Source organism: Pelodiscus sinensis, chromosome 9 (assembly GCF_049634645.1).
Source record: "Pelodiscus sinensis isolate JC-2024 chromosome 9, ASM4963464v1, whole genome shotgun sequence".
Classification (NCBI taxonomy): Eukaryota; Metazoa; Chordata; order Testudines; family Trionychidae; genus Pelodiscus; species Pelodiscus sinensis.
Genome location: NC_134719.1, coordinates 29220476 through 29233012, shown reverse-complemented (window position 1 = coordinate 29233012; position 12537 = coordinate 29220476). Strand labels below are relative to the sequence as shown.

Below are 12537 nucleotides of genomic sequence, written 5' to 3'. Positions count from 1 at the left end.
ATCTCTGAGGGAGGCAGGGGAGTAGCAGGGACTGGATGCGAGCCAGGAATCAGCAGATTCCCAGCTTGCACCCAGTTCCAAACGCTGCCGTACATTTAAGGCTGGTACACAGCAGGGAGACCTAGTGCAAGTTGGTAATCAGCTGGCCCAGCTGGGTCTCCCCCGCTGTACTTTAGCCTTTTAAAATGTATTAAGAGCCTGCCACCTCTTAATACATTTTAAAAAGGCTGATGCACAGCAGGGAGGGACAGGACCTGGTGCAAGCCAGAAATCAGTTGTCCCAGCTCACACAAAGTTCCCCCCTGCTGCGCACCTGCCTTTTAAATGTATTAAGAGCCAACAGACTCCTAGTACATTTAAAAGGCAGAGCTGCAGGAAGGTTAGCTCCCAGGGCCGCAATGTTGTAACACACTATAGATAGTCTATTTTGCCAATAACGTACAAGCTGGAACCTTGGCCTCAGAATCCACCTGGCATGGATGGAACTTTGTGCCAAATTTCAGTGGGGCTCCTTGCCAGCACAGGGTTCACTAACATGAATCCAGCTGCATCATTGGGGCCTGTAATTTTAAAAACAGGAGCCCTGAATACAATAATATGTTATTGATTGGTAGAGAACACTTTAGAAAATAAAAACGAGTCTGATTCTCCTTTCACACCAGTAAATGCAAGTGAACAATCAGGCTCAGAGGACTTCCAAACCTCAAAACAATTATTTTAATCAAGTAGATAATCTGCATTCCCAAGCTAACATGCTTATCATACATGCTTTCGTAAACTACATGTTGATTTGTCTACTGAACCTACTACAGTTTTGTATTTCCCATCAATGGATGGATTACTTAAATATGAATTAGCCATTAAAATATGTTAATTTTAAAAATTAAATATCAAAGCTGCAGTAAAAGTCATCAGAAATTTTAAAGATTCAGCTGATAAGTCTATAACATTCACTTTGTTCCATTTTCTTTTGCCATGCTACCAAATATTACAAGAGTCTCACACTTTCAGGTTGATTCTCCCTCACATATGCCCTGATTTTAGCCCTGTAACTCATTCTCCCTTCCCTCCCTTGCCCATGTTACATCACTAGGACCTCTGTGTACCATACTAACCTATGTGTTAGTTAACACTGAAATGCCTGCACATTGCTAATTTGAATAAAACTGTTGTCTTATTAGAAAGAGCGGTTTTATCTAAGCAATCAAGTTCAATTTTACACTCATCTATAAGGCCCATTTACAAGATAGTTACCTTAAATTCATTGCAAGTATTAAACACATCACCTACTGTACCACTACCCAGTAAGATAAACAAAGAAATTCAAATAGCTTAATATCCCATCAATCAGAAGTCACTATAAATACTATAGAAGTTAATCAGTCTATTCATCTATGCACATATACCCTTCATTATGTCATCTCCAATTCACTCGTCAGAGACAAGGACAATCAAAAAAAATATTCTAGGTCACATAAAGAAATGATATTTTCCATGTTTAAATCTCAAGTTTGCTTCTTTGCCATAATAGCTATTCATGCTGTCAGGTTTTTCTTTCACCCTTCTTTAATACTACAATTAGTGTGTTTGTTTTTCAGTGCTAACAGCAGGGCCTGGTCTACACTTAAAAATTAAATCAACTTAGCTTCACGTCACTTACAGACGTGAAAAATTTCACATCCCAATTTCTGTAGTTAGGTCAGCCTAACCCAGGGTGTAGATGCAGCTAAATCAAGGAAATAATTATTCTTTTGACAAATGTATCACCTCTCAGAGAAGTGGATTAACTACACTGAATAAACCCCTTCTGTCAGTGTAGGAATTGTTGAAACTGCTGTGCTGTTATAGCATAAGTTTACCGCAAGTGCAATAGTTTTCCAAGTATACACTTAAAGGAAAGAAAAAAAATCAGAACTCTTACATTTTTAACTGTAAGATAGAAATTTTTCAGCTACCGTGTGACAAACTCAAAATGTGCCCCAGCAAACACCACACGAAAACACTTGATAATGATTCTTCAAATTGAAAGATTTGTTATCTTTCTTGATTGTTTTAATAAGCTAGACAAGATAAGCTATTATTTTAGCCTACCTTATTCTATCAAGCAGGTAGAACACCTACCAAAAGAATCAGCAACTACAAAGTACAACAGTCGTTCTCTTTTGTTCTTATGGAGAAAACCATCATCATCAGGATAATCATCATCAGGATGTAGGGTGACTATATTTCCCTATGCCCAATATGGGACACCAAAGGGGGATAGGGGCTGCTGCACTCGTGGCTTTAACCCAAGCGGGGGCTGCTGCCTGCACTGAGAGCTCCAGCCCCATAGTGGAGGGAAAGGGAGGAAATGAGGCTTCAGCCCTGCGGTGCAAGTGAGAGAAGAAAGGGGTTTCAGCGCTGGGAGGGGGCAACAGCAGATAGGGCTTCAGCCCCATATTCTGGAAAGACTGGCAAACTTACCCCCTTCTTTAGGGTACACAGGAAGGGAAGCCACACCTGCCTGGTTTCTTTCTGGGCTCCCTGCCTAACTCCAGACAACACGTGCAGGTGCCTGCTTTACTGCCAGTCACAAATAGGAGGCTGCTGCGGCTGTGGTGCCTGGGGAACTCAAGGGATATTTCACGCTTTTATTTAAAAAAAAAAAAAAAAAAAAAAAAAAAAAGTTGGGATGCCTGGAAGTCAGCTTAAATATGGGGCAATCCCAGTAAAAACAGGGTGGATCGTCTCCCTATCAGGATGCCAAACTTACTCTGGTAAAAACAGCCATGTCATGGGGTATGTCTACACTGGGAAGGCTTGCAGCAAAGGTGCTGTTGACATTCAAAAGTGAAAACCAGTCAAATTGTTTTTTCTGCCTCCCATTGTTGACATTTCATGGTCACATTTTAGCTCCCCTGTTGACAGATACTGCAAAACAATATGGGTAAGAATCCCACAATGCAGCATCATGGGAAGTTAGAGCTGATCTCTGCACTTCTTGGGATTCTCACCGCATTCTCCCACAGCATTGTCAGCTTCTGAGAGCAGCATCATGAATAGTCTGTGTGTTCTCTGTGATGAGGAATGTCAAAGCAGTACAGCAGTATCTTTAGCCTTCCTCCTGCGGCAGCAGTCTGCCTGCTGCTGTGTTTCTAGACCTAACCCTAACCCTGTCTGTCTGTTCAAGAATTCCTCTTAAATGATAAGAGCTAGGTCCGCCGCATTTGGTATATAACTTCCTCTTATAACAAAGCAAGGTAAGAGTTTGGCTGTGCCAGGAACATGGGATGTGCCTGGGATGAGAGTGCATCTCATAAAACCATGCAGAAAAGAGACAGACTCACCAGGCAGGTGAAAGAAGCTGGTTGGTGTGTGCCCACCGCTCTGTCCAGGACTGCCCTAGCCCTGAGCCTTTAATCCTCCAGGCACCTCATAGGGAGGGGGGAGGAGCTGAAAACCCTCCTCATCTCAACTTGTATGGGGACATTGTTGGCTGTTCCCCATTGATAGGGAGCAAGGGGAAAGTGCACAATTTGCCACAGGTTAACCTCTCTAGTCCAGAACCCTCAGGACCTGACTGGTTCTAAATGAGTGTTCTGGACCATGGAAGGTCAATACTGTTTAGCAGCATTACCAACACTTTCACTGCTTACAGGGGTGTTGGAGGACATTTAGGGGTAAATTAGAGCTAAATGACATCACAGAACACTGAGAGCCAGGAGTGGTGGCTATAAACAAAGTTTACGGGTGTCACACTACCGAATTGGAGGGAAGCAGCCAGATCGCTGCTGCACCCCTAGGTGGGGGTGTTGGCCCCAGAAATTGGTATAAAAGGTAGCCATGTAGGGTATTGAATGGGAGCTTATTGTTTGCTGATCTTATGTACGCTATTTATGTGAGTGTATAATGTCTGTGTGTGTAGGTAGGAATCTATAATCTGTGTGGAAGCTGAATATTTCTCTGAATGTGGTTAAGCATTGCTATGGACAGGCTGATTAGCCAGGCCCTGTAGGACAATGGCACTTGATGGGCCAAGGACACACCCAAAGAATGGGGGCTGTCACCTGACAGCAGCCAGCAGGAAACACAGAGATTGGCCTCTGACCAGGTGACCTGCTGCATACAAGAAGAGGCCAGGAAGGAGGTATAAAGAGGCCATGTGGTCGATACCATTTGGTACTCAGCTCAGCACTTCATCCCAGAGGCAGCACTGCAGGGATCGAAGAGCCCGGAAGACCTGTGAACCCATCCTGATGTTAGGATGTGCAACAACAACTTTTAAACCAGCAGCTGTAACATCTCTGCTAGAGCCTGCATCGAGGACTGGGAGATTCAGTGCATGTAACGTACTATTCTTTAACAACCTGACTCTCAGGCTTTTCTTTCTTGTGATAATAAACCTTTAGTTTTAGATTCTAAAGGATTGGCCCAGCGTGATTTGTGGGTAAGATCCAGAGGGTAAATTGACCAGGGATCTGTGGCTGGTTTCTTGGAACCGGACAGAACATGTTCGGGGTAGGTGGGATTGGGTGCTAGCACCCCCCACCTGTTTATGAGGCCCAGGGCCATCTGGGGCACGGATATTGCTGGGGTGTCGGAGAGTTTTGCTCATGAGGCTTCAGGCAGGCAGCTCTGAGACTGGTTTGTGGCCTGTTTGGAGAGGTCACCAGTCTGGGGGCTGTAAGGAGCCCCAGATTTGAGCAATTCGCCCTGAGCGGACGCCCTCAGCTGTGCCCAGACGTGGCCCGGTCCGTCACAATGGGACCAAAGGAAACTTAGCCACACCCATGAAAAGTGGATAGCCTGCTAACTAAAATCATTCCGGATGGCGGATGCTTCTGGACTAGGGATGTTAAATATAGTTTAATCAACTAATCGACTAGTTGACGGATTTTCCATTGATTAGTCAATTTGTCAATAAGCAAGGGAGCCGCAGCGGGGTTAGAGTCTGGTTCCCGCAGCTAACCCCGTTGCAACTCTGCTTTTTAATTGTATTAAGAGCCGGCAGGCTCGTACATTTAAAAAGTAAAGTCACAGCTTCGGGGACTGGGTTCAAGTTGGGAATCAACTGATTCCTGGCTCACACCCAGTCCCTGCTACTCCCCTAACCCCTGTGGAGATGGTGCTGGGGGGAACCGGCTTTTAAGCTGGCTCCCACTCCCCCCCCTTGCTGAGGGGGGAGTGACTAGTCAAGGAACTAGTCAACTATCTGATAAGCTTTTGCTTATTACATAGTCAACTAGTTGCTTACATCCCTATTCTGGATTAGAGAGGTTCAATCTGTACATTCCTTGTTCTAGCTGGGAACACAGGGGCAGATGAACCTGCACATGTCCCAGCAAGGGAACATGCACCCCTCACATGGCTGTGCCCACTAGAGCTGCAGCAGCCAAGGAGAGGTGCATCTCACCTAGCCCCAAGGACATCTGCTATTCTCATCATGAGTCTCTTTTGAAAGGAGACTCTCATATGCAGGGCTCGCTGAACCCAGCAGATCGTTCTGCGCATGCACAGATCGCCCAAACCCGGCTCTTCCGGGTTGCAATCTACTCACCACGGGCGAGTAGACTGCATTATTTGTCAAGCCCTGCTCATATGTGACCATTCCCCAGTATGATGATTTCACCAACGATATTTTCAAATATTAGTTCAGCAAGTAAGGCCTTGCCTACAACCTGCCTTTTGGCAACAAAACAGTAAAAGCGTTTTCACCATACTGTGACTTATCTGGAAAAACACATAGTTCCGGTAATAAAAACCCTCCAGCCCTGCGAAAGACTTTTGTTTTTCCCCTTCCTTGTGTAGTTGACTATATAATTAACGAATAAACCTGGGCTTATCAGTTAATCCTATTGACTACATGCATTCCCCTCCATTGCTGTCTCCGGATCAGAGGAAGCAAGGGCAGAGGGGGCAGGGAGCTTGTGTCTGTAGGAAGCCGGATCCCGTGGAGCCGCACCCCATCCCATCCTCACGCTGCTGTCTCTGATAGCGAGGCAGCAATGTGGAGGGTAAGGAAGGCAGATGGGAGCTAGTATACACAGGAAGTTGGCTCCCATCTGCTCCCCTGCCCCACTCCCCAGATGCATCCTACACTGTCAGAGGCAGCAGCACAGGGAGTGGAGCAGGAGGTGCTGCTGCAGAGCATCCCGTCCATAGCAGGCCTGGGATCACCATTGACAGAGGCGGCTTTGTGGGATGCCAGCACAACCTCTGTCCATGGGAAGCTCAGGCCCCGTCGTGTACAGGAGTTGCTGCTGCTGCCACTCCATAAGACAGAGGCAGCTGTGCGAGGCGGCAGAGGACTCCCTGGAAGTTGAGCATGCAGCACACTGGCTACAGGCCCCATCCACGGGGCCTATAGAATATTAGCAGTTACATGATTATAAAATTTATCGATATCTAATATCCCTATTGTCAACAGGAAACCAGTGTGGACTCTTCTGTTTTGTCAAGAGAACAGGCTCTGCCAATATCCCACAATGCCTGCCATGTTGGCTCTGCTCAGTGTTGTGTGATCTCTGCTGTCCTGCTGGCATGCAACCTCTCCCCTTCCAAAGCTCCATGAAGTACCTGACAGCTGAGCAAGCTGCTCCATTGGGCAACAAAAAAGAAATCATTGTAGTGCTTCTGTTCTGCTGCTGCAGGGAGAAGGCTGGAGAGACTGCTGTGCTGCTTTGACGTTCCTTAGCACGGAGAGCTCATAGAGCGATGAAGGAATTCCAAGAAGGACAGGGATCAACTCTACCTCCCACAACATTGCACTGTGGGATGGTTATCCACATTGCTTTGCTCTATATGTTGACAGGGCAGCTAGCAATGTGGCCATGAAATGTTGACAAGGGAAGCAGAAAAACTGGTGTGACCATTTTTCTCTTTTGGTGATCTCAGTATGTCAACAGCACTTTTGTCACCAAACCTTCCCAGTGTAGACGTAACCTAAATGAAACTTATGCTGATTCCCAGAAGCTGAAAGCCCACCTAATCAATAGGAGATACAGTGTGCGCACAAAATATAGGGAAACAGTTTTAAACCTATTGCTTGGGGATGGTAGATGTACAAGAAACAACACTGGAGTAAAGATTTTCTCTTATGTATGGTTTAGGATACACTCCCCATATCTAATGCATTTAAATATGTCAATTGGCAATGCTGAAGTCAAGGACCGTAAACTCACTCTCAAAAGGACTACTACTATTGAACAAAACTGCAGTCAAACCTTAAATATCACATCCAAAGGCCCCAAAGACTATTGTTACAGGGGGTTTGGGTGTGTAATGGACTCAGGGCACAAGGTTGGGGTGAGGGGGTACAGGAGTCTGGGGATGCGCGTGTATTAGGGGCTCAGGACAGGGGGTTCAGAGGTTTGAGGAGCTTAGGATTGGGTTGTGGGGAAAGGGAGTGCAGGCGTGTTATGACTCTGTGGCCAGATGGGAGCTGAGCCCCAGTTGAGGGCTTGTTGGCCAGGCTTAATTTTTAAATAAAGTAAAATATTAGGTCCAACACAAAAGATTCCTTACCCCTGCCATAAATAAACACAATTGTCTTTATTTATGGCCAGGATGGGGAACCTTTTTTGGGTCAGGGACCACTGAGACGCAGAAAAATCAGTTGGGCACCACACAAGTGAGAGAGAAAAAATCCTCCAACCCCCCCCTAATACTTACTGACATGGCTCCTAACAAACACCGCATTCCCCAGGTACTCCAGCCTCATGGTCGGGGGAGGAACAGAGAGGACTAAGGTTTAAGGCCTCAGGCCAGATTTACTCTTCTGGAGTTCCAGGGTTAGTGGATTTTTTGGGCCACCCTAGGCTCTGGAGTGGGGCCAAAACTGAGGGGTTCAGTGTGTAGGACAGGGCTGATCTGAGTGGGAGGTGGGATGCAGGAGGGGGTGAGGAGGCAAGGTCTGGGTGGCAGGTAGGGCACAGGAGCAGGCTTGGGTGGGTGTCTGGCCAGGAGGAGGGTGCAGGAGCAGGGCAGGGTGTAGGAGCAGGCTGTGGGTGGGTGTCTGGACAGGAGGGAGGGGCAAGAGCAGGCTAGGGGAGGGTGTTTGTTCAGGGGACAGTGCAAGGTTTAGGCAGGGGAGGAGGTACGTAAGGCACTGGGGTGGTGCAAGGTCTGGTCATGAGGGGTTGGGGGGGTGGGGCACTTGTTTTCGCATCACTCACAGGTGCTGGAGGCTTTCCTCACTGCTCCAATGGGAGCACTAGGGAAAGCCTCCAGGAAGTGCATCCACACTCTGCTGTTCCTCCAGCCAGGGCAGGGGAAAAGGAGCAGCAGCGAGCGCAGCCGTTTCTGGATTCCGCTGCCCCACAAGCTGAATTCGGCAGAGAGGCTCTTGGCTCCCTCGCCCTCCCACCCACAGGAAGCCCTTTCTGACACTCTAATCTTGCAGGGGGCATGAAGCTAGAGTGCCAGTGCGGGCTCCCTGCTGTGGGGGGAGAAAGAAGGGACTTAGCTTTAGCTTCAAGACAGCTATATCTAGCCCCCTAGTGAACCACAGAGGTTGCTGACCCCTGCTCTACAGTGAGAGTTTTCAGTACAGGGCATCAACTGGCTCCCTGGGAGTGGACCCAACACCTAGGAGCCATCACCAGCCTCATTGTACAGCCCATCGCATGGGGCGGACAGCAGGCATAGGCCGGCAGCAGAGTTTATCCACAACCGGAACCAAAAAGCTGATGCTCATTGTTTAACCATTAAATTCTTATATCCCTACTGGGAGCAACAAGCACAGGGGTCAGCTACACTGCAGAATGACCCCAAAGAGTGGCCACATCAGGAATAGCTGGTGGCCAGGGCTGTTAACGTTGCCAGCCATGGGTATATGGCTCCACCAACCCCAAATCATTCCTCTCCAGTCCTTGGCTGCAGTGCCAGATGGGGGTGCGGGAGTCCCACCAGCTACCAGCTCAACTGCTGTCCTCCCTCCCCCCCCAAAACCATTCCCAGGGCTGGGCAGCACAGTCCCCCCAAGGTGATGCTGGGGGAGGGAACCACAGCCTTTCCCTGTTCCCCACCACCACGAGGAGATGTCAGGGCTGTGTGTCAGGAACCCTGGCCTAATCCCACTTCCACTTGTGAAAAGATGCTGGGGATGAAGGGGTGGACCCAGGAACTGCAGCCTGGCCCCACTTCCCCGGCTAGGAGATGCCAGGGAAGGGGATGGGGGAACCAAGAACCACGGCCCTGCCCTGCCCCACCTCCCTGCCTCCCAGGCTGGTCTCCCAGGGGAGCTGTACACAGCCCTCCCTAGCAGCCACTTAGATCATACTGCTATCTAGCATGTAAGTCTCACCAATTTATGACTCTTAAGAATTTTGGCTCTGTACTATGTTTTGTAAGGTAGTGTAAGTGATTTTTTTGTATCTGGGACCTTTTTTATTCCATTTGCTTTCAAATCTTTAGATGTAGTTTAGGATTATGATTTGCTTTCTATTATTTCAACTAACAAAGAACTATTTATTCTGCAACCATAAAAAGTGCATTATTATTTACTGAAGACATTGCGACAAGGGCAAAAAGCTAAAGAAAACACAAAAGCCACATTTAAGAGTATGAGGTTTTGCTACATAAATGGCCCACTCAAACATATTGTTATAACCTACATTGACCAGACAGCTCTCAAGCTATAGTACTTGAAAAAGCAAATTTTTATCAGTATAAGCCAAGTTACCCTCCATTGTTCTTTCACAGACCCATGGATTAGGCAGGAGTTTTCAAACTTCATTGCACCACAACCCCTTTCCAACAACAAAAGTTGCTATATGACCCAAAAAGAGGGGGACCAAAGGCTGAACCCACCTGAGCCCTCCACACTTGTCAGATCCTGAACCATATTGCTCTTGGCAGGGCCTATAACCTGACCTTCCCTCCATGCCTCAACAAGACTAATGCCAGCTCCTGTCAATTCCATTAAAACAGAATCCCAAACCAGTTTGAGAACTAATGGTTTCAGGGAATGTTATAACCCTTTAGTAATTCCTGGGTATTTTTCTACTGCCATTCTACATAATTTATTCAGTATTCTAGAATTTGGAGTGTATGATGCAAATCAAGCATGATTAATTCAGAAGAGAAGCAGAAAGACCGGGTGACCAATGCAAAGTTAGACCAGCCATTAACAACAAATCCAAATCATTCTTTTCTCGTAAGAGACTTTTACTCCTATCAACATGACTGAATATCACTTTTTGCTTGGGGAAAATAATTTATTACATGCAAGTTTAAAATTACTTGATGGGAAACAAATTCAAGTCTTATACAAGTAGTAGGTAGACAAATAAGGGATTATTTCATCCCCTAATTACAAACATTATGTCTCTACAGAAATTCCTAGTGTTAAATATGCTGGCAAAATAGAAATCCAAGTGCTGCACTATATCCAGTACTTTATTTTATAAGTAAATCCTTTAAAATGAGAGAGAGAGGTTCTGAAATACATGGCATGTGCTCAGAATTCTAAAAGCCTTTATTTGATTATGTGTGTAAAAGATTAATGCAAATCTTTATTCCCCCCATTAACCAATGATTTAATTTAACAAGATAAACTAGCATTATTATGGCTGCCATAGAAGCATAATGTAATGTTGTCACTAAGCAGTTAAGAAGTTGTCCAAATAAAAGGGCATTTTTATGTATATAAAACCAAATATGATTTTAAAAAGTTAAAAATAGTATTTAAATGTCTTATAAAATATTTTTAATCAAAACTTTGCTATCGCACACTAGTGCTTGTAAACTAAAAATAAAACTGACCAATCTAGTTTTACTGTCCAAGCCAACGTTTGAGCTTGCAAATAAATCCAGAAAAATCAATGAACCTCTGTCTGAGTGCTGGTGGGGTCTACCTGTATACATCTGATTGCAAGACTAAGTTAAAGAGATAAATGGAAAAGGTAAACAATGACAACAACAAAAACTTTAAAGTTCCTTCATTTAAAATAAACCAATGGCATTTTTAGTGACAGAGATAAGAAACTGTTGTTTACAGTGTGTAAAAATGTTCAGTATTCTTTTAAATAAGCAATTTTATATTGGCCCCTGCCATACAATTTATCCAACAGAAAGTTATCCAACGTTATAAAATAATAAGCAATCTGGTTAACAGACTAAGAGTTTGGTGCATTTAATCAGCTTTAAATTTAAAGATCATGAAGAAAAACTCATCAATCCACTAATTCACATAGTTTAAAACTGAGCTACATCTGTAACTTGTAACAACCAAAAGTAATTTAAAATACACATTTTATCTATATGCCTAAATAAATATTTCATTAAGTAGAACTTACATGCCCCAACCATACAGAGGTCCTAAAATGGGATTCTTACATAGTTTGTAGGGGCAGGGGATGACAACGTCCAGTAAATCAAGAAGACTGAGGAGTATCTGTCCCACATTCTCACCAGCAGGACAGAAATACACATGCACCTAATACATCACAGCTTAGACAGAAAGCTGTATAATTCATACCAACACAATATCGCCTCTGCTATCCAAGGTGTGTAGAGGGGTGGAGAAATAAATGTTGCTGTGACCATGTGAAACGCTGAAGGCTAGGAGGATGACAGACAACTGCTTTAGAGCCACCCCTCCGACAGAAGCAGAGGTTGGTTCTTTGGGAAGCCGACTAAGATGAGAGAAGCTCGGAGAGCGGCTGCTTGTGTGTGCCAGACACCAACCGTGGGACAGCCTGACACAGCGGGTCGGCGCGGCACTGGCTCGGCAGCTCGCTAGGGCTGGGGCAGCTGGCGGCTCGGACGAGGAGGTTTAAGCCGCTTACATCCGTGCTGCCCGAGACACTAAGCCCAGGCTTGGGCGATGCACCCGCCGTTGCGAGGCTGGTGGAGAAGTGCTCCCGGGCACCCGGCAACCTGCACCCCCCAGCGCAGAGCAGGCCCCCCAGACAGCAGGGTACCGGGCACCTGGCGAGGCAGAGCCCTGGCTGCAAGGCCTGCGCCGGGCGGAGAGCCCCGCGCTGCAGCCCGCTAGGCCGCGGGCCTGGGAGCGCTGGGCCCCCTCCCCAGGGGACGGGGTCTCATCACTCACCGCTCTCGATCTCGTTGCCCTTCTTGGCGGTGGCTGCGTTCCCCATGGCCGGGCCGGGCGGGGGGAGAGGGAGGTTGCGGTGTCGCTCCGGCGGGAGGGGGGTGTCTGGCGGCTCCGCCCGCGGGCGCTGCGGCTGGCTCGGCTGCCTCCCCTCCCTCACCCCGCGCTGGGTCTGTGTCTCCGGCCGCCGCGGAGGAGGAGGAGGAGAGAGCTCTGCCCCCCCGCCCCCACTCGAACACACGGCCGGAAATGACGGCACCTCCTCCGAGCTCCTCGGCCCGCTCGCCGCTGTCCTGGGAGGCCGGGGCGGCCGGGGACACGGGCTGGCTGCGCAGGGCGAGGAGCCGCGCGGCTGGGACACGGGATAGAGCCACCCGCGTCCTGCTCCGCTCGGCCCACAGCGCTGCCCCCGCGCCCCACAGCTACTCCCATCCCGCTCCCCGCGCCCCACACAGCGCCCCCTGCGCCCCACAGCTACTCCCATCCCGCTCCCCACACAGCGC

The 12537-nt window shown here is 47.5% G+C and overlaps 1 protein-coding gene across 2 annotated transcripts in view; it reads right to left on the bottom strand.

The window, feature by feature from the left end:
* Positions 1 to 12323, bottom strand: part of PRKACB (protein kinase cAMP-activated catalytic subunit beta) — a 128527-nt gene extending 116204 nt beyond the window's left edge. The window contains exon 1 of one of the 2 annotated variants that reach the window (XM_075936350.1): positions 12035 to 12323. Coding sequence is in view for 1 of the 2 variants with exons in the window: in XM_006120295.4 (XP_006120357.1) it covers positions 12035 to 12080 (46 nt within the window). In the remaining variant the exon portion in view is untranslated. The remainder of the gene's footprint in view (positions 1 to 12034) is intronic. The other variant, XM_006120295.4, reaches the window with a different exon arrangement.
* Between the last annotated feature and the right edge of the window lie 214 nt (positions 12324 to 12537).